Source organism: Gobius niger (genome assembly GCF_951799975.1).
Source record: "Gobius niger genome assembly, chromosome: 6".
NCBI lineage: Eukaryota > Metazoa > Chordata > Actinopteri > Gobiiformes > Gobiidae > Gobius > Gobius niger.
In genome coordinates, this window is record NC_136857.1 from 28,655,112 (window position 1) to 28,679,456 (window position 24,345).

The 24,345-nt window shown below is 43.7% G+C and overlaps 1 protein-coding gene across 1 annotated transcript; it reads left to right on the forward strand.

Moving 5' to 3' along the window:
• LOC306964091 (puratrophin-1-like) lies at nt 1–24,345 on the forward strand. The gene is made up of 23 exons (XM_079557950.1): nt 1–955; nt 1,071–1,247; nt 1,331–1,451; nt 1,568–1,661; nt 1,815–1,901; nt 3,011–3,127; nt 3,201–3,299; nt 3,372–3,523; nt 5,331–5,469; nt 5,547–5,669; nt 6,847–7,044; nt 9,299–9,891; nt 10,531–10,914; nt 12,978–13,227; nt 13,740–13,829; nt 13,897–14,166; nt 16,387–16,557; nt 16,641–16,830; nt 19,531–19,647; nt 20,337–20,618; nt 21,923–22,194; nt 22,927–22,982; nt 23,947–24,345. Exons 1-22 carry the CDS (start codon nt 10–12, stop codon nt 22,963–22,965), a joined length of 4,911 nt encoding a protein of 1,636 aa, XP_079414076.1. The 5' UTR covers nt 1–9; the 3' UTR covers nt 22,966–22,982; nt 23,947–24,345.

Below are 24,345 nucleotides of genomic sequence, written 5' to 3' on the forward strand. Positions count from 1 at the left end.
AACCAAACAATGTTAGTTAACGCTGGAACGCTAGCTAACGCAACAACGCTAGCTAACACAGCAGTATCTGGAAATTCCAGTCATCATTCCCACCAATTGGAATCACCCGAAAGCTCACCATGTCTTCGCGCCGCCAAATCTTCGGAAAACCCGTGCACGCCGTGTATGCAGCGCAAAAGCATAGGCAAGCTGTCCAAAGCGCAAGACTTGAGATGTAAATATAGAGATTCCTACCAAGCTGCGATACAAAACCCACTCCGTTTGGTGAAAGATCAAGCGAAATTTGCCATGTGTGCTGTTTTGGAAGAAGAGAGCGACTCGCAGCACAATAGTTACAACCCATTGCGAACGGACGCCAGAAGTCAAAGGGGGAATATTCATGCTGAGAGGATGCAAGGACAGTCCAATGCTATTTGCAAGGAATCGGGCGAGGAAAACGCAATTACCTATTGGAAAGCAGGAAACGGTGCCCCCTGTGTGGAATATAGCGGTACTGACACATCCAAGCAAGAGGCAATGAGTGACCGGACCACTGTACCTTTAAGGGAACCGAGGACTCCAGTAAACGGATTACCGCCAAGGATGCCAAATGCAGCGTGTTGTAGCTCTTCGATGCAAGGCAATGGGTTTCATGGATATTCACACGGCAATCACGGAATGATTTATGTCGAGCAAAATAGGGATAATTTTATCAGGGCCAATTCGGGTTTTTACAGTCCCCAGAGCAGGAGGGGGTCGGTGCAGTCGGACGGCAGGTGCTCGTCTCTGTCCACAGCGGTGGTGAACACCTCGGAGAAGTGTGACGTGGTCATAGTGGACGGACAGAAGGTCAGGAGGAAGGAGAACCAGGAGTCCAGCGCAGATGTTCCACAGCTGCACGTGGTCAAGTGTAAAAACAGCACGGCGTTCGGATTGGTGTCGCCCAAGATCAGCAGGAGGAAGCTCACGATTCCAGGTACTGAAATAATGATCAGATAATAATAATAATTCAGATCAGCCCAAACAAATATATCTACATTAGACTGTTATAGTTGTTCCTAATTTGTCCAAAATGTGTGGCCTTGCAATAGATTCTGCCTTGTCAGGGCTTGGCATCAGTTTTCATCCTGAAGCCCAGTCCAAACCTCCTCCAGCCCTGATTCAGCGGAGCCCACCCTCGCTGACTGCCCTGCCCCGGCCTGACTACCTCCCGCTGGGATCCACTGACACCAGAGGCCTCCTGCTCCTGGGAGTCACCGCTCTCACAGGTCTGCAGCTTTGGCAGAACAATACAAAATTACACACAAACATAAGATAAGATGTTCTTCTTGTTCTTTAATGACTCTTTCAGGAGGCAGAGACAAATCAGGCAGGGTGATAGTGGAAGTGTATGGGGAGAACCCGGGCTGGAGAGGAGCAGTGACCAGTCAGGAGCTCTACAAAGTGCTGCTCTACTTCTATTCCATCACCAGGTCAGCACCGCTTTGTTTTTGTGTTTACTTGATTTTGGACGAGGTGTGAGTCCATGTCACACTCTCGAACTAAACAGCTTATTTCAGTGTGTTAACGTCTGTTGAATCGTCTCCAGGAGAGAAATTCGAGAAGCCGGCCTGACTGTGATTTTCGACGCGAGGAAATCCAGCCCTCAGCCGCAGCTGTACAAAGCCTTGATGTCTCTGGAGGTGAGAGATGAACACATTGAACACATTGAACAATAGTCTGTGTTTATCCCAAACACTGGGGCTCAAGGGCAGACAGCACATCCCATAAAAATAACCAGTGTTACATCATAATCTGCATTACAATTCAGAATGCGTTTTGTTAATCTCATGCAGGAGCTGTGTCCCAGGTCAGTGCACAGTCTGGTTCTGCTCATCGACAAGGAAAACAAGCAGCGACCCGAGAGGTGTCCAGGCATCCAGGTCAGCAGATAGTCTTATTGACTATTTGTCCAGCGCAGCTCTTGTTAATGAACACAGAGACTCATGCATGTGAACATACCACGCTGGATTACAACCATGAACTAGTTTTCTTTTATTGTGCTGCATCACAAACACACTCATTTCTCCTGGCCCCAGAGGGCACTATTGCAGAGGTTCCCTTTTCAGAACGAGACCCTCTAAACTAGCATGCAGACAATCCAGGAACCCCAAGGTAAAAAAACAAATTAGCAACGTTGATAATGTCAAGCAAAAACATTTCAAATTTGTTTCAGTAATATGTATTTGTATTATATATTGTTATTGCAGTGTTGCTTGATCTCACGTTCTAGAATTTGATGATGATGTCATACTGTCAGGTGGAGGGCGGGGCCATACAACTCTGTGGGGGAAATACAGTTCTTTTAGGAAATCTCCAGAAAGAAAATGATCAAATGTTGTACCTCATCATTATTTGACAGTGGATTCACAAACCCGCTGTCTTTTTTTCTATGGCTGAAAGTCCTTTCTACTGGACAACATCACGCTCATTTTTGGACACCTTTCAGATAAATTGTTTGGACCTCAGTTTATGTGTGCTGACAGAGAAGACAATGAACCTCAAGACAAATTTTGGTTTATGTGGATTCTCCCGGTAACGACACAGATATTAGCCAAAAAGACAAAAGACAAAAGACAAAAATAATTGCATTATGACAGGTACCATAGTTACCACCATGGAATTTCCAGTTGCCCACACCTCAGTTTTAACTACTTTAACTACTATTCACATATCTATGCTGTTTTCAATTAAGAATTATATTAAATACACATTCAATATATTCCTCTTTTATATCTCGAAATGATAAGAGCAGTTCTCGTGACGCTCTGTGGAGTTCTGACACCCACTGTCCTATTGTACATGTTTTTAATGGTTGAGGAACCTGAAGCACTGGGAGGAAACCTTCTCAGACATGTGAAGAACATGCAAACTCCGCACAGAAAGACCCCACTCGGCTCGGCCAACTGCAGCTCTGTGCTAAAGCAGAAAGATCGCTTGTGTAAAAAAATATTTTGTCAATTAAGCAAATGAACGATGCAAATCTGCGCAGACTGAAATCCTGACCTCGATGAAGAGTTTGTTGAAGCTGGTGGAGGGGAGTCAGCTCAGCCCTCATCTGGACGGGACTTTACCATCCGGACGCTACGACTGGAAACATCTGCACCAGGTCAGCACTTTGTTCATCTTGGAAATACATGAATGAACCTTTTGTTACAATATATTTCATTGTATGTGTGCAGAAAGTATTCCCATTTGTGTGTGACCTCCACGAGGCTCTGGAGCTGCTTCTCAGGGCCATCAGTAAACTGCAGGAGCCGAAGAGGACCGACTCTGTGCAGGTATGGAGTGGAGCTGGATTCAGATTTACCCATAAAAACACAGTGTTCATCTGCCCTTGCCTGTTGTCGCAGAGTGTGCAGCAGTGCATGGCCGACCAGCGCACCCTGATGAGGGACGTGCTGGAGGACAGCCGATTGGTCAGTTTGCAGCGGGAGGGCGGGGCCATGTTAGCGCGGCTGAGGAAGGAGAGCGAGCTGAGATACCCGCACTGTGACGAGCTCAGGTAAACGGCTAACGACATGTGCTTATAGTGTATGAGCTGTCAGTGCTGCTAATAATAAGCACTGGAGTTAGCGCCACAACAACTCACTGCAGCCACAATGATGCGTTACATAGAGCCTGAGGTAAACATGTTGGTCAGAGAAAACTTTCACAATTACTGTGATAATAATACGGAATAATAATACATTTAACTTCTTACTCCAAATCTAAAAGCTTCTCGACTGAAGAGCAACAGTGTAACGCCACATTTGAAAGCTAAGACCCGCAAAACTGATCGTAACTTTGTTGTCACATAGTCGCCCAATTTTTGTCCCTTTTTGTCATCAATCAATCAATCTATGGTTTTGTATAGCCGTTTTGTATAACAGGAGTTGCCTCACAGGGCTGCACCGAGGATTAAGGCAGTGAAACAGAGCAGTAAATAAGACAATGTAAAGTTCAGGCAAATTAAGTATCCAGGTAAACATAAAGTCCATCTCACCGGCAGCAGATGGTGACGAGCTGCGCGGGTGTCCCCTGTCCTTAGACTCTCCCGCACGGCGAGGAAAAACTCAAAAACCCAGGGAGAGAAAAGAGAAACCTTGGGGAGAACCACAGAAGGAGAGATCCACTCCCATGGACCCAGGGCCGATGGGAGTCCCTCAGCAGACAGTCCAGTCCTTGTTGTCCAATCCCAGTAGGCAGGGTTCCGACTGGGATTGTCATGTTTTTGTCGTTTTTTGGGAGTCATCGCGGACTGCATCCTGCCAAGAGAGCGCTCTGATCGGCCACAGCAGAGGGGGTCGCCTGGTCGTCACATGCACACACACAGAGAGGGGAATTATGAGAGCATGACAGTGGGATGAAGGCAGCAAAAGAGAACTGCTCCTTTGTGGCCCCACTCTTGTTTTGTTTGGGTCTATCTCTGACCGGTCCAGGACACACTTATGAAGGCCATATTTTGTTATTGTCTTTCAGAGTTGATTTAAAGGTGTTCTCAAACAAACATATAATATATAGATGATAATAATAATTTTATTTGCACATCTCTTTGCTTGTTGCAAAGTGTGGACGTATAAATAATGCGCAGTGTTGGGGAGAATACTTGAAATTGTATTTAGTTACTGAATACTGAATACTTGCCTTACAATGTATTTAGTAACATATTCCGTTACTTTGTCTAATCAGAGTACTGTATTCTGAATACTTTGAATACTTTTAGAATACTTTCACATTGATTGTCATTATATTTATGTATAAAGATGGCGTATAATTACAAAAATTAAAACTACGATTGTTGGAACACCTGCGATAAAGTCACTTACCATCAAGGATGAACTCTTTAACTCTGTTGGCAAATGGAGCAGCAGATACAGCATCATGACACATGTGCAGTGTTGTGACACAAGGCAATCTTTATTTTATTTTAGGAGGAAAAACAGGTCAACATTAAAAGTTCTTAATAATGTTGTGCAATATGGAGCTAAAATGTAATGACTGATACTGGGATTTATTCCCTTGATATTTGGAAAGTAACTGTGTTCTAAATTAAATACTCTCAAATCAAAGTGTGACTTTACCAGAATACATGTATTTAGTTACTCCCCAACACTGCCTATTTGAAAATGCGTTGTTGTCAGCCCTTCCCTTCAGCCCCCTTCAAGAAAGTCTTTCTCCCTAAGGAATAATCTCATATAGAACGTGTACGTGATTTAACCTGGTAGTTAAAACCTCTACAAACTGAAATGCTAATACTCAGGAGAAAGATCGCTGTCATTAACTGTCAATGCCATTATGATTATTGCTGTGAATGATGGTGTGTGCTGCAGTGACGCGGTGGACTCGGTGGGCAGTCTGTACGCCCGGCTGGAGGAGCAGGCCCACGCCCTGGTGCAGAGGTCCAACATGGCTCTGGAACAGCTCCAGTACCTGCTGCAGCTCAGGGACATGCAGGGGCACTTGACTCAGGTAAACTCTTAAACTCTATCATCAACCTGATCCAAACCAACAGAGGTTTACTGATGTGTGTCGTCACGTTCTCCCAGATGCAGCAGTGGTTTGATGAGGAGGGAGAGCGCCACCTGCTGGAGGTCCAGTCAGTGGTCGACTCTGGGGAGCACTTGGAGCAGATTCTCAACAGCTTCACTGGCTTTCTCATAGAGGCCAATGTAAGTTTGGAAATGTAATATCAAACACAGTGGTCAATGTTAATCATTTGACTTAGTTTTCTTTAACATCTTAGTTTTAATGTCAGAGTGAAAAGTAGACTCAAATGGCCCATCGCAATGTTTATTTCATGACGTTTGTTTGAGCACCACTCTCAAGCTTTCCAGGAAATTACTAAACCAATAAAGTATTCATTAACAAATACTGACATGTTTGGTATCTACACACAAAAGGTGACCGAGATGATGCTGTCATCCAAGTATGGTAAAAAAAAAGAGAAAAAAGGCAGCATTACAAAGCATTAGGGACTTTTTCTCCTAATGATGTTTTCATCCCACTCTTGAAACAACATCTCCACTTTAGTCGTTCCTACAGACTCCAAACTTCCCAATGTCAAACTTACAAATAATCTAATTCCCGCCTGAGAGGATCGACGTACTCCATATTCCTTTTTTAAATTTATTTCAGACAGGTGCATGATGATTATTTAAAACTATGAATCATGTGACCAGACCATTCACATGATTGCTACAGTCAACAATGCAATAGAAGAAATGACAGGAAACAAGGGCTCCATATATGATGCATCATATATAATGACTATGAGACCAGTCTGAACCCAAGAGAGAGAGAGAAAAAGCAAGTCGCTTGTGGACAGTGTTTTTGTATGACATGTACCTTTTCAGTTGTCCAGGTCAGAAAAATCCGAAGTAGACGCATCCGCAAAAGTTACATGTACAAGTACATTCTGGCATTTCTGGTAATGAGAGGTTAGACGGGCTGGCTAAGGGCCCTCTGAGTAAGCGCAGTGTAGAGATGAGAGTGAAAAGTAGCAAGGGTGAGACGAAGAGTGTGGGATGGAAACATTGGGGTGCAGGAACCACAGGGAGACATTTGTATCAGATAAAGAGAGACGTGAGAGGCGGCAGAATGCAGGGGGGACACAGAAGGGGGGAAATGCTCTAGTATATGGTTGCCAACCGCAGAAAACGTTGAAGAAGAAGAACCCCATCAACTGAAACATGGCTCTATCCATCTGATCATTCCAGTTTTGCCCCTCGAAATTAGAAACGGTGGAGATTTCCAGTATTATCGACTGGACTGGGTTGATAAAGTTGAGGACATTTCGCTTGAATCTCATAAAGTCTTTTGTTGATTTGTAATTTTGGTGCTGAACAGGACAGGAGGCACCACGCCACGTCGCTGGTGTCCGAGGCGGAGCGGCTGCAGCAGAGCGGGGCGTCCCACGCAGAGACGGAGGTCTTCAGGGCGTTTGTGGACAGGTTCAAGTGCGGACTGGAGGAGTTTCTGTGCAGAGCTGAGGCCTGTGGGCGAGAGCTGCAGACCATGGTGCAGGTCTGTGACTTCTGTGAGCAGGTGAGTCCCCGAGGGTTTAGACCTCGTTTTACACACGTCTGTCAACTTGTCAACAGATAAGAGACTGCATGTTTTTAATGCCCATAAACATTTGTTTTTTGTTAAAGGAGGTTTTACATCCTGAGGAAAGCAAAGAAGACTCAGTTAACAGTTTTCTTACAATAAGTATACAAAATATTCCACTACTGACTGAGCAAAGCCCTGTAAGCTGGATGCTCATAGGAATTTAGTTTTTATAACTCCAAAAAATCCCAATGGACAGATCAGTTGATGTTCTATCACAGTGGTTCTCAACTCGCATGTCATCGGGACCCACAATCACCCGAGGAAGATGTAATTTAATGTAAAATATTGTCTTTTTCTCAAAAAAAAAAGTTGAATAATAATGCTGAGGCTGATAACGAGGCTGATAAGAGTCACTTTAACAGACTCAAGTAGTGATTGATCGTATACTTTTTCTGTACTTAAATATAAAAGAAATGTTTTCTGGGAAGGCCCGCAACAGCTCTGTGACCCACTTTTGGGCCCCAACCCACCAGTTGAGAATAATTGCTCTATCTGATGTCAACAGTCTCTTTATCAATAGTTTATAACAGGCCTGCTCGAACTCTGGACTCGGGTCTGAATGTGGACCTCGAGGTGATTTGGTCTGGACCCCGGTGGAGCCCCTGTGCTGTGACTTTTGTTGCTATAGCAGTTAGCTGAGCGTGTTGCATTGCCATACGTGTCGTTGCAGCTTTGGGGCAGTGGAGTTTGCTGGAATGGCACTTACCTTTAAACACAGCGGCTAACAAGAAGCTCTTGAGGTCCTGTTGAGATTCTTGGCTTGTATCAAAGTCCTTGTTATTATCATTATAACGATAGTATTATCATTGATAGTCTTTCGACACCCTTAACTGAACATAGAGCTGTAGTAATTAAAGGAACAGGCCACCGTTTTTCCAGACTGAGATATGTTCTTACCTGAGCTTAGACGAGTTGATGCGTACCTGTCTGGTCTTTGTGCCCGTGGAAGACCTTGGTCACTTCTAACTTCACCCCGTTTGGAGTCATAGGAATATGCAGGGAGAGGCCAAATGCTTTTGGTCGTTTTGGGTGACTGAGCGCACACACGAGGACCAGAAAGGCACACAAGTTTATTTCACTGAGCTCAGAAATTTCATCTCGAGCTACTCGGTCGACTGTTCGGGACGAGTGTAGGATGCCCCAGTGTAAATCCGCACTCCGCAGCTCAGCTTTCTCCAGTGTGGCCATCAAACAGTGGAATATGTTGCCAACAGAGCTGACCACATGTGTAAATTTTAACACTTTATCACACCAGTCTAAAAAATTGCTTATTTTAAAACAAACTTGTTCCCATAGAGTATGTATAATGGTGTGTATGCAAGAGTGTGCAAATTAATGCTTTGGAATGAATGAACTGTGTGTTGATTTTAATGTTGTTTTGGGGAAATGTTTTATGCTGTATCAGTATTGTCATGACTTTGTTGACATCAGTCTGCAGGTGGAAATTAGCTCAAGTGCTACAACCTGGTAGCCTGGCTAACACCAGACTAAAATCACAAGTGATATTTAGTCTGGGGACCACCAATTCATTTTCTCGTAGGAGAGGTGTGGTTTACGATCGTCCATAGTCGTTTATTGGGCGATACGAAACAAAAACAAAAAAAAGTCTCATGCGTCTGCACGTAGCCCCAGCCAATCATATCATCGTATGAGATGACGTATGACGCACCCGCTGTAAACTTTTGAGCTAAATTATTTAGAACAAGGTCTAAAGCTTGATCAAAAAATACCATCGTGTCTGCTGCTGTCACGTTGGATCCGTAAATAAACTTTTTTTTAAATTATCCGTAAATAAACTACAAGCTTCCATATATCGAATAGCGCATCATCGTCTTGCCGTCCCTCCTCGCTCTGTGATTGGTTCCCAAATCCACCGGAGATTTGGCCATGGTCCCCAGGCTGTTGTGCAGTTCGAAATAATTCGAGCGCACACAGCAGCCTGGTGTTAGCCAGGTTAACAACCTGGTACAATGCAGATGCTCCTCGTATGTTCATATGGATAATATTAAAGCTTTTTTCAGACGTGTGTACAACAAATAAACCGTGTTTGTTGAACGTGAGCCTGAGTATTCCTGCAGTCCGTCTCGTTTGAGCCGGTTTGAGCCGGTTCACACGCTACATCACTCGATACGATCATACAAAGTCCTGATTGTTGAAAATGTAAAAAGTCCTGTCTCCTCTTCCACAGGCCTCCACTCTCGCCAGTGAATGCATGGACTACTTGGAGCGCAGCCACTCTCGGACACCCACCAACCTGGACCAGACCCTGGACCAGCCCCCTTGTCCCGACCCCTCCACCTCCCTGTCCGTAACCCCCCCGCCCCCGGCACCAGCTGACCTAGAGCTGTCCATGCTCCACTGCCTTCTGGAGCGGCTCGACCACTTCAGCCCAGAGCGTTTCCAGGAGGTGAAGGTCCAGGCGGGGACCCTGCGAAGGTCCCGGGGCATGCGGGTGTGGAACGTGGCCTGGCTGCGGTGCCAGGAGGCCCGGCAGCAGCTGGAGGAGCGCGTCCTGGAGAGGACAGCGGCCCGGGACAGCGCCTGCTGCGAGCACCACTACATCGACGTGGTCAGTACAGACGGGCCACTCGGTCCTGGAGGTCAGGCTCTGGTGGTCCAGTCCACGCCTGGCCCGGGACATCCGCAGTGGGATGGGATCGTGTCCGGAGTGGTGGGACTAGGGGAGAGGAGACTCACGGCCAGCAGCTATGGGCCTGCGGTGGGGACCACAGAGGAGCAGTGTGGAGAGAGGGCAGACATCCCCCCACAGTCACCGAGGAGGTGAGACACAGCACAGGCACTGGCTCTGGCGATCACGAAATCTGAAGTTCCATATGTTGAGGCAGGAAAATATGGAGATAAACTTCAATCAATTATTTATTTATGCACTTTGCACACAATTGTAAAGAATAGAACTAACCATGGCTCATGGTGACTACGCACCCCCCTACCATAAACCCTCATCCTCTTTTGGAAATCCACAGGTTTCCAAACAAATATACGCATTTTACCAGATAAACCACACCACTTCTTTTCTGCGCGAAAGAAGGTGGGTCTGGACATACACGTTAAACAAGTTGCTGATTGGCGGCTGAGGCCGAACCAATCACGACCGTCACAGAGAATTGCCCGCCAGAGACGCCTTTTTCCTTTTTTTAACTACTGTGGTGCATTATGGGTGAATTTGGTTGAAAGACTACACTGATGTATCCTTAAGAAAAAATGCCCGATACTAATTTGAGGAGATGCTTTGGTGTTGTCCTGGGTTTCGACATAGCATCTGGCAACCCAAAGTGTGCCGCTCATTCTGATTTGTAACTGATTGTGTCAACCAAAACAAAACCTTAATATCTGAACATATTGACCTCTGCAGACTCTCCTGTAAGCTTTACCTGACGCCGTATTGCGTTTCCGCCCCAGGTCGATGAAGAAGTCTGAGCGCGAGTCCCGGCGGAGGCAGGCGGCGCGGGCCCGCAGTGAGAGGGATGCGGCTGCCCTGTCCCAGGCTCACACCGTGGGCTGTCAGTGGTTCCCCTGGTCCCGCTCTATGGGTCTGGGCCGGTCCGTGAGCCAGGACTCCTGTGGTACCGGACTGTCCACCGGTGGGGCCGCCTCCTCCTCCTCCCCGTCCTGCCGCATACTGCAGGAGGCGCAGAGGTACCAGCTGTCCAGGCACGGCAGCTTCTGCTCAGAGGAGTCCTGCCCCAGCGAGAGGGGGGCTGCCGGGGGAATGAAGAGCTCCAGTCTGCCCATCAGCACATATGAGCAGGGACTGTGTCCACCAGAGGGCGCCAGCAGCTCACTGTGAGTGTCGTACACACTCTTTATGAAGTCACTAAACACAAGTACGAAAACTTACTGAGGTATTGTTCACTCTTCTCTGTCTCTAAGCTGACGTTAAGGGATTCCAGGTAATGGTTACTTCTTCTGTTTTCTAAATTGAGGCGAGACACGGCAGGTTTCCCACGGTCATTCATTCACAGACACGGACATATTCTGTACTCACATGTGCTGCCGAGGATGATTTAGATGACGATGTAATCCAAATATGGTCATTTCCTTTGTGGGAAACAGCAGCGGCTAAAGACGGGAGAAATATACGCGGGGCACATGTGCAGACAAAGTGAATGATTTTTCCATTCCACTCTTGCAAAACCATCACTTACAGACCATTCTTATACTTTGGAAGTTTTCTTCAGTTTTTTTTTTATTGCCTAATTACTTGATTTATTGAGCTTTGAACCACAACAAAGGGGAATTTTTTTGAATTTGTTCAGATTTGTCCACTTGTACAGCTTATTCAATAACGAAACAAGATCCAAAATCTCCTCTGGAACAATCTTTGTCACTGAAATATCACCATAATAAAACCACACATTTAAACCCAGTTCAATACATAGATTTTTAATGCAGGTTTTATATGAAAACATTTTTTTTTTTCTTTTTTTTTTCTTATTATTTATATCAGTAATGTACAGCAAAACGTGATATCACTAACTTGCATTTCCCCCCCTTTTCCCCTGCAGTATCTCGCCTTAAGTCTATTTTTGTCCTGATTTGATCTTGGCCTAGACTCCTACTACTACTGCTACTACTACTTACTAAGTTTGAGAACAACGGACACAAAGTACTCATATCGATTATCGCAGTATCGGCTTATTGTCAGGTTATCATTATCCTGTGCCTTGTATAGTGTATCGTATCGAGTGTTTTTGATATGTTGCATTGCTGATAAATCTCTGGTACGACATATTTACTCTGAAAAAACGAGTTTGTAGATCTTTAAAAGGTCTGTTGTTTCCTTGTTGTTGCATCATTTTTGCACCTTTCATTCGACAGTTAGGGGGTCATTTACTAAACCTTTGCTCTCGTGCAAAAGTGAAGCAACAGCATAGTCATTTGTGCATATTTTAAAAACAAAGCCTTTTCTTATTTACATATTATATTTCTGGCCTTATTACTGTAGTATTTGTTGTTTCAAATGTTACAGCAGTACTCAGTAACTTGTTTACCTTAATAAATCCTTTCCGTAGTCCCTGTGGGGGTAATACAAGTGTTAATGGGATGATTGGGGATTCTTTCATCTCCCCCTGGTGTCTCTGGCCAGAAAACAAACAATTGCAACTTCTCTGCCTCTGGGTCAGAGTCACCAATACACACAAATGGAATTAAGAAAGAAGAAGCTAACAGGTTAACGGGCAAAGCTAACTGCGGGCTAGCGCCACTTAAACAGTATTTACAGCCAAGTTTGAGTGAAAAAAATAATCTCCATTGTGTAATTGGATGAACAATACCCCTCTCTCCCTTTGTCTTTTCTGTCAGTGTAGTATTTACTGTCACGTACAAATAATGAGTAAAAAAACACAACATGCTATGACACCTGCAGTGGCACTTATGGCCTCTAGGGACAAGAGTTACTTAGTACTGCTTTAAGTCAGGTGCAGCATGGCCACAAATAATAATAATAATAATAATAATAATAATATTAATAATAATTCTTCTTCTTCTTCTTCTTCCTCTTCCTCTTCCTCTTCCTCTTCCTCTTCCTCTTCCTCCTCCTCCTCCTCCTCCTCCTCCTCCTCCTCCTCCTCCTCCTCCACACATTTACCAGAGAAAAATCTATAGGCATTTCTTGCTGCATTAAACATAAGCTCTGTCAGTATCTGGAAAAAACATGAAATGAGCAGATGTTTCTTTTAAAGGATACAAAAAAGAGTTGTGTTTCCTATTGGTTTACATTGCTCTAGGTTTGAAAGGACAATCAAAATATGTCTGCAAGATCTTTGTGCGACCTCTAAAGCAGCCTTACTCAAAAGGAGATGTTCGGTGTCATGATGATACTTAAGGTCTCGCCTCTCGCTCTCCAGCCGTCTGCAGCGCGTCCTGGAGGAGCTGCTGTACACGGAGCGGGAGTACGTTCGCTCACTGGGGTACATCCTGACCCACTACCTCCCCCTGCTGGACCGGCCCGACCTGCCCCAGGACCTGCGCGGTAAGAGGGCGGTGATCTTCGGGAACCTGGAGAAGCTGTACGACTTCCACTGCCACCGCTTCCTCCCCGAGCTGGAGGCGGCGCAGGGGGGGCCGGCGCTGGTCGCTCGCTGCTTCCTCAGACACGTGAGTCTGGCACATGGTCCGACTTCATTTCAACCTCTCAAAACATGCTGATGCCATGACCTGCCTTTTCCTCTCCAGGAAGTGCCCTCAGTGTTTTATAGCTCATATCTTCACCTGATCATTTATTTAATAATCACTTGTTGTGTTGCGCTGTGTAATCCTTATGTTTCCCACTTCATGTGCCCTCTGTCTAAGTGTACGTTAAAAGAGGGAAAAAGTCATTATATAAGACAAGATACATTTTTTCCCTTGGGTCCCAGTCTGATGGTAATAAGGATGTTAATAGTAATGAGTAAAAAGAGTAAAATAGTTTGTCTCCTTTACAGTAAACATTTTTTTTACCATTGTGTTAACATACTTAGTGCTGCATGAGACAGGAAGAAAATCCAGTATACAGTGACGACAGGACAAAAGAGTCTCAACACTAACACAAAGCACTCTTCGAGATGGCTATGTTAAAGTACAAATATACAAGTAAATAATGAGGTGACCTGAATACTGTGATTTCCCAGAGTGAGAGCTTCGGCCTGTACGCGCTTTACAGCAAGAACAAACCCAAGTCTGACGTACTGATCCTCCACCGACGCCACGACATCTTCAAGGTCTGTTCCTTCTACTGCTCATCATTAGACATGTAAAACCATCTGTCACATGTGTGTCCTGTCCCAGAGGAAGCAGCTGGAGCTGGGGGACCACATGGACCTGTCCTCATACCTGCTGCGTCCCATCCAGAGGATCAGTAAGTACAGCCTGCTGCTGCAGGACATGCTGGCCCTGGTGACGCCCTCCCAGTGTGGGCCCGGGGCATACTTGCCGGAGTACATCCGAGCGGAGAGGGACAGGGAGAGGGCAGACATCCAGGCGGCGGCTGACCTGGTGCGCTTTCAGATGAGACATGGGAACGACCTGCTCACTATGGATGCCATCAGGGACTGTGACGTGAGTGCACCTGACTGACCATTCACTAAAGAGTTCTCTGTGTCCAAGACTAAAGCAGATGAAACACTCCTGTATCATCTTTGTAGAGAATGAATGTCACAGGTCAAATCAAATACTGACAGAACCATTCATTGCATTTGCAATTTAATCGTGATATTACACAGCGCGATTTCCAAATCACGCAGACATTTTGACTCTTGGTCCACAGAAGTGAAGGGAGCAACGAGAGACGTGCTCCACCGTGTGCTTTTGTTTATATCTCAGTCTAGTTGAGGTGAGCAGTACATCATGGATGTGCAGTGTAAGAAGTAAACAAAAGCACATCTCCCTGTAGGCCTATGGGTCCTAAAATGAGGCTTATGTTTGGGAATTTTTTGGATAAAGATAAGAACTTATTTTACAAGCACTAAAACACAATTAATTAATTAGATGATATAAAAGACCATGTGGGCTATTTTGAATTGTATTTTAAAAGATTATAAAAGATAAAAAGGTGATTGTTAGTTGTAAATATTTCATGAGCAATAAAATGGTCTCAGTTTAATCTATATTTCAGTGATATGCTACAACAAAAAACACAATTAGATTATTTTCCAAAATCTTCAAGCCCTAGATAGTATAGATACAGTGCCTCTCGAAAGTATTCATACACCTTGAACTTTTGCACATTTTGTCATGTTTACAACCCTAAACATGAAGATTTTATTTTTATTTTTTTACTGAACGTTCACACACAAGTAACAGACAACTGTGAAGTGAAAGCGAAATGATACATGATTCTGTTATTTTTCAAAAAATAGAAAACCGAAAAGTGGAGCGTGCATAAGTATTCATACAGATGAATGAATACTTTGTGGAACCCCCTTTTGCTGTAATAACAGCACAAGTCTTTTGGGTTCTGACTCTACAAGATTAGCACATGTAGAGACTGACATTTTAGCCCATTCCTCTTTACAAAACAACTCAAGCTCTGTCACATTAGAAGGAGAGCGTTTGTGAACAGCAGTTTTCAGATTATTCCACAGATTTTCAATAGGATTTAGGTCAGGACTGTGACTGGGCCATTCTAACACATGAATATGTTTTTATTGAACCATTCCATTGTAGATTTATCTTTGTGTTTAGGGTCATTGTCCTGCTGAAGGTGAATCTCCGCCCCAGCCTCAGTTCTCTTTCTGAATCCAGCAGGTTTTCCTCCAAAATGTCTCTATATTTGGCTCCATCCATGTTCCCAACTATTCTTACAATCTCCTCAGTCCCCGCTGAGGAAAAGCAGCCCCACAGCATGATGCCCCCCCCCAGTATATTTGACACTGGGGATGGTGCACTCAGGACGATGAGCAGTGTTTGCTCCATACATAACGTTTTGCATTTGGGCCAAAAAGTACAATTTTTGTCTCATCTGACCGAAGCTCCTTCTTCCACATGGAGCTGTGTCCTCCATATGACTTCTAGCAAACTTCAAACGGGATTTCTTATGGCCTCCTTTCAATAATGGCTTTCTTCTTCCACTCGTCCATGAAGGCCAGATTTGTGAAGAGAACGACTTATAGTTGTCCCATGTACAGTTTCCCCCAGCTCAGCGGCAGGACTTCACAGCTCCTCCAGAGTTATCTTGGGGCACTTGGTTGCATTTCTTACCAGTGTTCTCCTTGTTCAGTTTGTTAGTTTAGGTTGACGACCACGTCTTGGTAAGTTGGCAGTGGTGCTTTACTCTTTCCATTTCCAAATGATGGATTGAGCAGTTGCTCCGGGAGATGTTTAAATCTTGGGAAATCTTTGTACAACTTAAGGCTGCTTTAAACTTCTCCACAGCTTTATCCCTGACCTCTCTGGTGCTCCTTGACCTTCATGATGTTGTTCAGTGACCAATACACTCCGACCACAGCTCTGAGGGCCTAAAAGAACACCTGAAATTATACTGAGAGTAGATTACACACTGTGAAGCTGTGAACATTCTGGAGTCATGAGGAATGTTCTAAAGGCAATTTAATGCCTTAATAAAAATAAAATCTTTATGTTTAGGGTTGTAAACATGACAAAATGTGCAAAAGTTCAAGGTGTATGAATACTTTCAAGAGGCACTGTACATTTGTGAGTAAGAAATGTAAAGCTCACATAATGGCATGTCCACCAACAGTTTGGGTTCTTTATGTACATGTGTAGACTGTAAGTAAGTGACGATATCCTTGAATGTAAAGGTTCCCGTGTCCTCTGCAGGTGAACCTGAAAGAGCAGGGCCAGCTGGTGCGTCAGGATGAGTTCACCGTCATCTTCCGGAAGAAGAAGTGTGTGCGGCGCGTGTTTCTGTTTGAAGAGCTCATCCTCTTCAGCAAAACCAAGAAGACTGACGTGGGCAACGACGTCTACGTCTACAAGCAGTCCTTCAAGGTCGCGCTGAGCTCTCAGAACGACTGGAGATGAAATGCTCTCAGGAATGTAATAAGTGACAGATTTACCCCCTCTTCTTTCAGACCAGTGACGTAGGAATGACCCACAACTCGTCCCTGAGCGGCCTGTGCTTTGAGATCTGGTTCCGCCGCAGGAAAAGCGAGGACACGTACACTCTGCGAGCGGCCAGTGTGGAGGTGAAGAAGGCCTGGACCATGGACCTGGAGAGGCTGCTGTGGAACCAGGCCAACCACAGCCGAGGTCAGAATGCCGGTGCGCCACAGCGGGACGGCTCCGGGTTCACCTCACAAACAAACTTGATTTTTACTTACACCCGTATGCCACTTGAATGAGATCTCTTTATGCCCCGCACTGCTTTACAACAACAAAACAATCTCAAGCTGACAAACGATGATGCATATACATTTTTTATCATTTTACAATTGCTCTGGCATATTTCTTTGTTACCTTTGCTGTGATTAGATCAAATTACCATCAACCCCAAAAGATGCACAACAGGTGAACTAGAGGCACGGGGAGGACTTTTATTATTCATTGTACATAAGACACCTCTCTTTATTTTGCACATTATCCTGAGTATTTCTTGAGAGCTGACCAGTGTGAGATCAATAAAGTCTCATCTTATCTTTTACACCGCAAAAAGTGGATTCTAAGTAAGTAAAAAATGTCTTACTTTAAGAAACAAGTTCTTATTTTTTCCCTAAAAAATAATAATGTCTTGCCGAGCAAAGTTTTCTTGAGAAAAAAATCTTGTTTTAGGAAATAAAATCTAGCCATTTCTTGTTCAGATATATTTGCTAAAAACATGCAAATGTATCTTGTAACAAGAAAGAAAAACTTTTTGAATCTTCTTCAGCTTTAGACAAAGAATATTTTTTCTTATTTTAAAAAAATAATAAGATCACAACAACTCTTAATTTCAGAACTGATTCTCACAGAGAGATGGCACAGTGGTTAGAGCCTCAGCTTCGTAGCTCAAAGGTCCCGGGTTCGATTCCCACCAGGACGGGGCCTTTCTGTGTGGAGCATGTTCTCCCCGTGTCTATGTACGTTTCCCCTACCACTAAAAACATGTCCAATAGGTGAATCCTCCAGCCAGGTGATTCTGGCCATCAGCCTGGCTCCGCAGCATGGAGACGGGTCCCCGGGTGCAGGCAACACTTTCCTTAAATATTAGTATTTATTAAGAACATTTTGCTCAAAAATGTGTGTCATTTAGAACGTTTTGCTTAAATCAAGCAACATTTAAGTAAAAGATCCCACAATTTTTCACTAAATAAGAATGTTTTCCTTAAATGATTCCATTTTCTGAGGACATTTTGCTTAATTCTAGCTATTTATTTGCTTAAATTTAGTGTTTCTTTCTTGTTTTATGATGAGAAAAATATTCAGGAAAAAAGAATTCTTAGCAAGAAAAAAATGCTGACCCCATGGGCAGAATTTTTTCCTTAAACAAGACAAAATGTCTTATTTTAAGATTTTTTTCCTTGTTTTTAGTAGGGCACTTTTTGCAGTGTATAAATGAGGCCCCTGGAGATGGGTTCATGGGTGCTGCCTTGTGATCACCCACTGCTCCTTACGGTTTTTGCTCCAGTGGCATCGAAGGATGTGTCAAATGCAGAGGACCAAAGATCTTTACTAAAACTCTAGATTGGACATGACGCTCTTTGACGTGGCAGACGTGGCAGACGTGGCAGCCATCTTGTGACTGGCCAGCGAGGCTAAGGAGCAGCAGCTTAATCGATTCAACTTCTAAGTCTCGTAGCTCAGTCAGGATCAGGTCATTTCTTTTCTGTTTTTTAGTCGTGTTGAGCCGGGTTAGCTTTGTTTTCTCCATTCATTCCCAGGGTTCAGTGTTAGCATTCACTGTATCACTGCCCCATGTTCAATAAATATTGGTCATGTCGTGTCAAAAAGTACAGTAATACTGTCTTAAAGCAGGAAACAAATGATGTATTTGATATAAATAGAAGTGAATGATTTGAAGTGTTTGACAGAGGAAAAAATCCATGTACAAATGGGGCTAAAGTCAGTGCTTCCTATAAAACTGGAATAACATTTGAAAAACTGCAAATGTTCTTTTCTTGCCAGATGTGATATAAGATCAGTCACAATTATGAAAGAGTCATGAAATAACTAAAAACAGTGTCAAGAAAATAAGTGGTTTCCATTTGATTAGAAAGGCCAGTCACAAGATGGCCGCCAGAACTGCCATTCATTCCAACATATTGCTACGGCCAGTTTTATTAAAGTTTTGACAGATAACTTTAACCTCTTACTTAGTCGATCAGCAGTCGATCAACAATTTCAACAGAGGCCACTCCAGACACGGTGCTGATGTTTTTGCACTTTTAGGCCACCAAAGGTCACAATAACCTGGCTCTCAGAAGTGAGATGAGCTTTAGACACTGCAGTTTGAGCATAGCCTCGGTTTAGATTCAGTTTGTACTTGGGTTACTGATTATTTCTCTTTGCTTGGTACTTTCCTCAAGTGGAGTTCACAATATTGCTTTATGTTGTATTTAGGGAATGAATACAATAAAAAGATTGATTGAGGAAATTGGGAAGAACCAAAACCACCATCCTTGTGACAAGCCGATTCAATGTCATGTTTACAACCTCACACGTGGATCTGAAAGCATGACAAAACAAGATGCTGAACGTTTCTTTCAGTCATGCAGCATGTGATGTGCAGTAGGTTAGGCGCACATGAACCAAACCACAAGCAATAACAAGAATGTCAAAAAATGTCTATCCCTGTTATTTTATCGTTGTTGATCGATCACTCCAAAGCCAACTTCTCTTTTAAAAACATTGACTTTTCTACTAAGATCAAAGCAGAAACCTCTTATCAAACCTCTTGTGTCCTATAAAAGCTTCTTGTGTCTGCTAGTAACATCGGAACAGCCCATAAGTCCCTAAATATTCTGTCATGTTCATCATTTGTTTCAGAGATGCGCTTACAGGAGAGAGTCTTCATGGGAATCGGACACAAACCTTTCCTGGACATCCAGCCGAGCGACGCCGCCATCTGTGACCGGGCGGTGAACTGCAGCCTGCCGGGAAGAAGTGAGGCCGCTTTAACACTCTTATATACATGCGGTATAACTAAGGGGTTATAGGATCATGACTTCAGTAAATAGAATAATGGACAGAGCCAGGAGGTTGTGTTTAGTCTTTGAGTACATCGGTAAAAAATCCAATAAAAATGTTTAGCTTTTTTTTTTACTGGAAAATTTGGTATGTGCTGATTTTTGTAACATTATGGATTCTCCTGTTGCTGTTAAACATGCTCGTAATGAGCACAGGAAAAGTTTATTTTTTTCAGTGGGTAATAATCAAAGAATGGATTTGGATGAGGTCCTATTCACATCTCATATTTGGCTGCCATTAGTTGATGTCTCCATTGGAGACGAGCCGGAGACGTCCCGCTCTCAGTAAAGTTACAGTCAGGTCTGAGGAGCCGCTCACAGCAAACTTGTTTGATAAAAACATCTGTAATTAAATAAATGCTTGTATTTTATTCTATTTATTGATGGAAATGTTACGCAGAGTGGCTTTAAGTGAAGACACTGGCGCCACAATAGAAAATCTAAATCATTTATTGTAAGGTCAAGCCACTATGAATGTTAAAATGTCCAATTTAAATCTCATTGTGTAGATTAGATAGATTTCTTTGTGTGTCCCTGTAATACTAACCAATAGTCCATAGTGCGGGACGTCCCATTAACCTGTCTGCACACTGTGTGTGTCGTCAGTCCCTGTGGCCTGTTGTTCACACAGGGACCTAGTACCACGCCCGAACTCCATCGGCTCCGGGAGCACCGCCTCCACCACCATCAGCCAGTCGTCCTCCTCGTCTGGCCGTGGGTCGCTGCCACCTGCCAGTTACCATGGAAACGCCTGTCCCGGGGCGGAGATGGGGTCCGGGGGCCTAGGCTGCTCCTCGCCTGAAGCTGCGGCAGAGAACGAACTGAACAACCTCCTTCTGCACCAGCACCACCTGCAGCACTGCGGGAGCTGGATGCCACCGCCTCTGCGTGAGTCTGCTCTTACGCTGTGACAGGATGGAAAGGGGAAACTCATTTAAATATATATATATATTTAAAATGTTAGGACAATGGTTCCAGTAAAACCTTTGACGTGTTTGAGACTCAAGCATTGCCAATAATTCTCAATATAGCTGGGCCATTGAAAGTACCTAAAGTAACACCTCCCAACAGTTTGACTTTTTTTGTTTCGTTTTATGTTTAAGTTATAAGTCTAAGTTGTACTTTATCAATAAGAAATGTATTCTCTGCATTTGACTCATCCTTGATGTCGCTGGGCGACCTGTAGGAGCAGTGAGCTGCCAGCCTGGGCTGGCGCTCGGGGACCTATCTCCATGATGTGGAGCCAGGCTGGTGGTCAGAAACACCTGACCGGAGGATTAACCTATTGCACATGTTTGTTTAAACAGATGCTATTTGGCCATTATTTTTGATAAATAAATAGACATAGCACCCATGTCTAATGAAGCAGCACTCACCTCAAAGTTAAATTGAAATAAGACATGTAACTGGAATTGTAAAGGAGCAACCGTAGGAACATAAGGAAGCCTGAAATGAAGTATCCGGCAAACATAATGTCCAAATAAACATTTGTAGCAGGTGGTGACGAGCCGCATGAGTGTCGCCCGACTCTCCCACATGCGAGGAAACATTTATGATAATGATAATATTATTATGAGGTTTACATCAAACCAGTGGCTCAGTTATACATTTGATTCACTTGGGTCAAAGGATCTGATTGTGTTACCCAGAGGCGCCCAAACTATGGTCCCGGGGCCAAATGCAGCTCTCAGACCAATCCCCCAAACTGCCATGTCCAGGGGAGAGAAAGAAAATCAGACCCTAAGTATGAATACAAACAATTTTGAACAGTTTTCTGACTCGTGGGAGCTAAAAGGACAGGCCAAACGTTAGTATTATCAGTATACAGTATCTGCTCTAATGATATTGGCTCAGATTTTGCTCTTCCCAGGGCTTACAAGCAACCCCGAATAAAAACACGCACAGTGAGCTTGTATTCCATGTAGGTACTTCTGATCAAGCAGTTCATGATCTGGAGATGCTCCTGCCGGTACATTAAAATACCAGTCAAATGCTGAGGTTGTTTATTTCAGTGGGTTTCTTTTCATGCACATATACAGGTCATACACACACACACACACACACACGCACACACACACACACACACACACACACACACACACACACACACACACACACACACACACACACACACACACACACACACACGCACACACACCCGTCTATGTGTAATCCCTGCGTGTCGTCTGCAGTGGACAGCACGGACTCGTCGGGGGACTGCGCTCCTGTCTTCAGCTCAGACCAGAGCTGTCTGTCTGCGCTGGGGGCAGAGGTGGTGGACTCGCCCTCCTCCCTCCTGTCCCTGTCCCGCCGGGGCTCTCTGTGCCGGACACCCAGCCTCAGGACCAGCAGCTCCCCCGCCCTGAGCAGGAGGGGCCCGCCCGGGGTGCACAGCAGCTCCCCCGCCCTGAGCAGGAGGGGCCTGCCCGGGGTGCACAAGTCCCAGAGTCTGCCTACGGTCCAGGTAATATCAATCAATTGTTTTGTAAAGCCCAACATCACAGCTGTCGCTCCTCACAGCAAGAGGGCCCCAAGTGCGACTCCCGACCATGCAGGCTCTGTTTCATAAAGATTTAATGATATTGAAGAAGTAATAATCAAAATTAACTTTTTAAAGGGGGTATTGTGACGACTTTTTAGAGCTTTTTTTTTTTTTTACCGTGTTACAATGTTGTTTTCTCATCAAAAGCAACTGTATTTCAACAGACTTGCGCATCTTTAAGTAATCTTTCACTCTGAAACTACTGGATGTTTGGTTTTAGCTGTTTTAGAGCATTTTCTAACCAACAAAATGTCAGATAGTGATAAAGATGTGTTTGACACTGTTACCAAATACCTGCGAAAAGCATAAAACACACTACTTCATCTTCAACTATGTTATGAGGTTGTTGCATTGTTGATGAAGAGGAGGGGGAGGCCGTTTGCAACACATGTCAAGCAAGAAATAAGTATATACTTCTCTAACTGTAATAGATCAGTGTATCATTTTCTAAAATGTAAAATAGTGATCCAGATATGTTTCAAATGATTATATACTTAAAGTAAAAGCAAGCTGCAGCTGGTGCGTCGAGCTGCTAATGTGTCCTTGGACAAGACAGTGCACCCGTCCAGAATGAGTGAATGTGGTTAAGTGTTTTGTGGTGATGGTACTTTAAATTATACTACATACTATTTACCTGTTTTGTGGGCTTCACAGGGAGAGAAATCCTCTGTTGGAAAATCAACTGAAGTTTAAGTGTTTGCTGAACTGAGGTGAGTCTGATTTTATAGTAAAGAGGACATATGCACATTTTTTTATTATTTATTCTAAACAGGATAGTCCGGACACGACGCCAGGTAGAGCAGCTTGAAGGGACTAGTAGCCAATCACAGGGCTGACTAAGGCAAAGCAACAGAATAGGAAATAAACACGATGCCATCTGTGTGTTGTCATGTTTCTCTGAACGTGTAAAATGACATGTGTTTAATCGCCGACCAGGACTTCAGAACAATGAGCATGGGCTATAAAAGCGAGCATTGACATAGCATCAAGCTAGGAGGAAGCTTTCTGACACAACATGTTCGTCAATGTCAGGTCAAGGCTAAACATCTCAGGAGTCGTCAGCTGCTAAAGTTTACAAGAAATAGTTCAATTCACAGAAGCACGATACTCCACAGCTAAGCTAGCCCCACGTTAGCCACGTTAGCCTGCGCAGACAGACCCACTTCGTTTCAATAAGTGGGTCTGGCAGGTCAGGCTACAAATTTGCAGGATAGAGGTGAAAAAAATTACAATATCGTTAAAAAGTGCATTCACTTGTTATTCAACTTAAACTGTGAAACTAATATATGATAGACTCATTACATGCAAAGTGAGATATGTATAGCCTTTATTTGTTATAATTTTTATTATTTTGGCCCAGCTTGTAAAAAATCTCGTAAAAGTAGTAGTGAAAATGGACTCTAAGCCATAATCATCAAATTTATAACAAAAGCTTGACATATGTCACGTTGCATGTAATGAGTCTATATCATTTATTAATTTCACATTTTAAGTTGAGTTTCCGAAATAAAGGAACTTTTGAACAACATTCTAATTTTCCGAGTTTCACCTGTATGTCCACTTTAAATATAATCTTCTAAACACTGGCCAATGCAATATACAAACAGTTACCAGTCAAATGTTATTGCCAGTTTGCTGAATTAATAAATATTTGTTGTATTTTTCTGTTTGTAGAAACGTTTTGGGTCAGAGCTCTGCTGGTGTCCTGAAGATGGACTCAAGGGCTTACGCTCCTCAGATTGGAATAATTTATTTTCTATTTTTGTTTATTTATTTTATTGTGTGGTGACCCATTTTGTAAAGGGTACAAGTGAAAGAAGACACTGCTGGGATCTTCGAGATCTGAGGAACTTGTTTCATTTGTTTGAACTGAAGATTTGGATATTGTAATGACTTCAACAAACCAGGTGTCCACTTGTTTTTTACATTCACCATCACATAACCTAAGTAGGTTGTAGTTTATGAATAGACTCCTCATGCTTTGATTTATGGCTGTGGTAATAGGCAAAGCACTCTGACTGAATAAGTCTTTACCGGGACGCCAACATGTTTCAATCAATGAGCTCTTCATTA

Bases quoted from the DNA above. Each gene is read 5' to 3' on its own strand.
- LOC306964091 (XM_079557950.1), top strand. From the start codon at position 10: ATGTTAGTTAACGCTGGAACGCTAGCTAACGCAACAACGCTAGCTAAC. The intron at 1,248-1,330 runs GTCTGCAGCTTT...TGACTCTTTCAG, and splicing joins GGGAGTCACCGCTCTCACAG to GAGGCAGAGACAAATCAGGC. The intron at 5,470-5,546 runs GTAAACTCTTAA...ACGTTCTCCCAG, and splicing joins TGCAGGGGCACTTGACTCAG to ATGCAGCAGTGGTTTGATGA.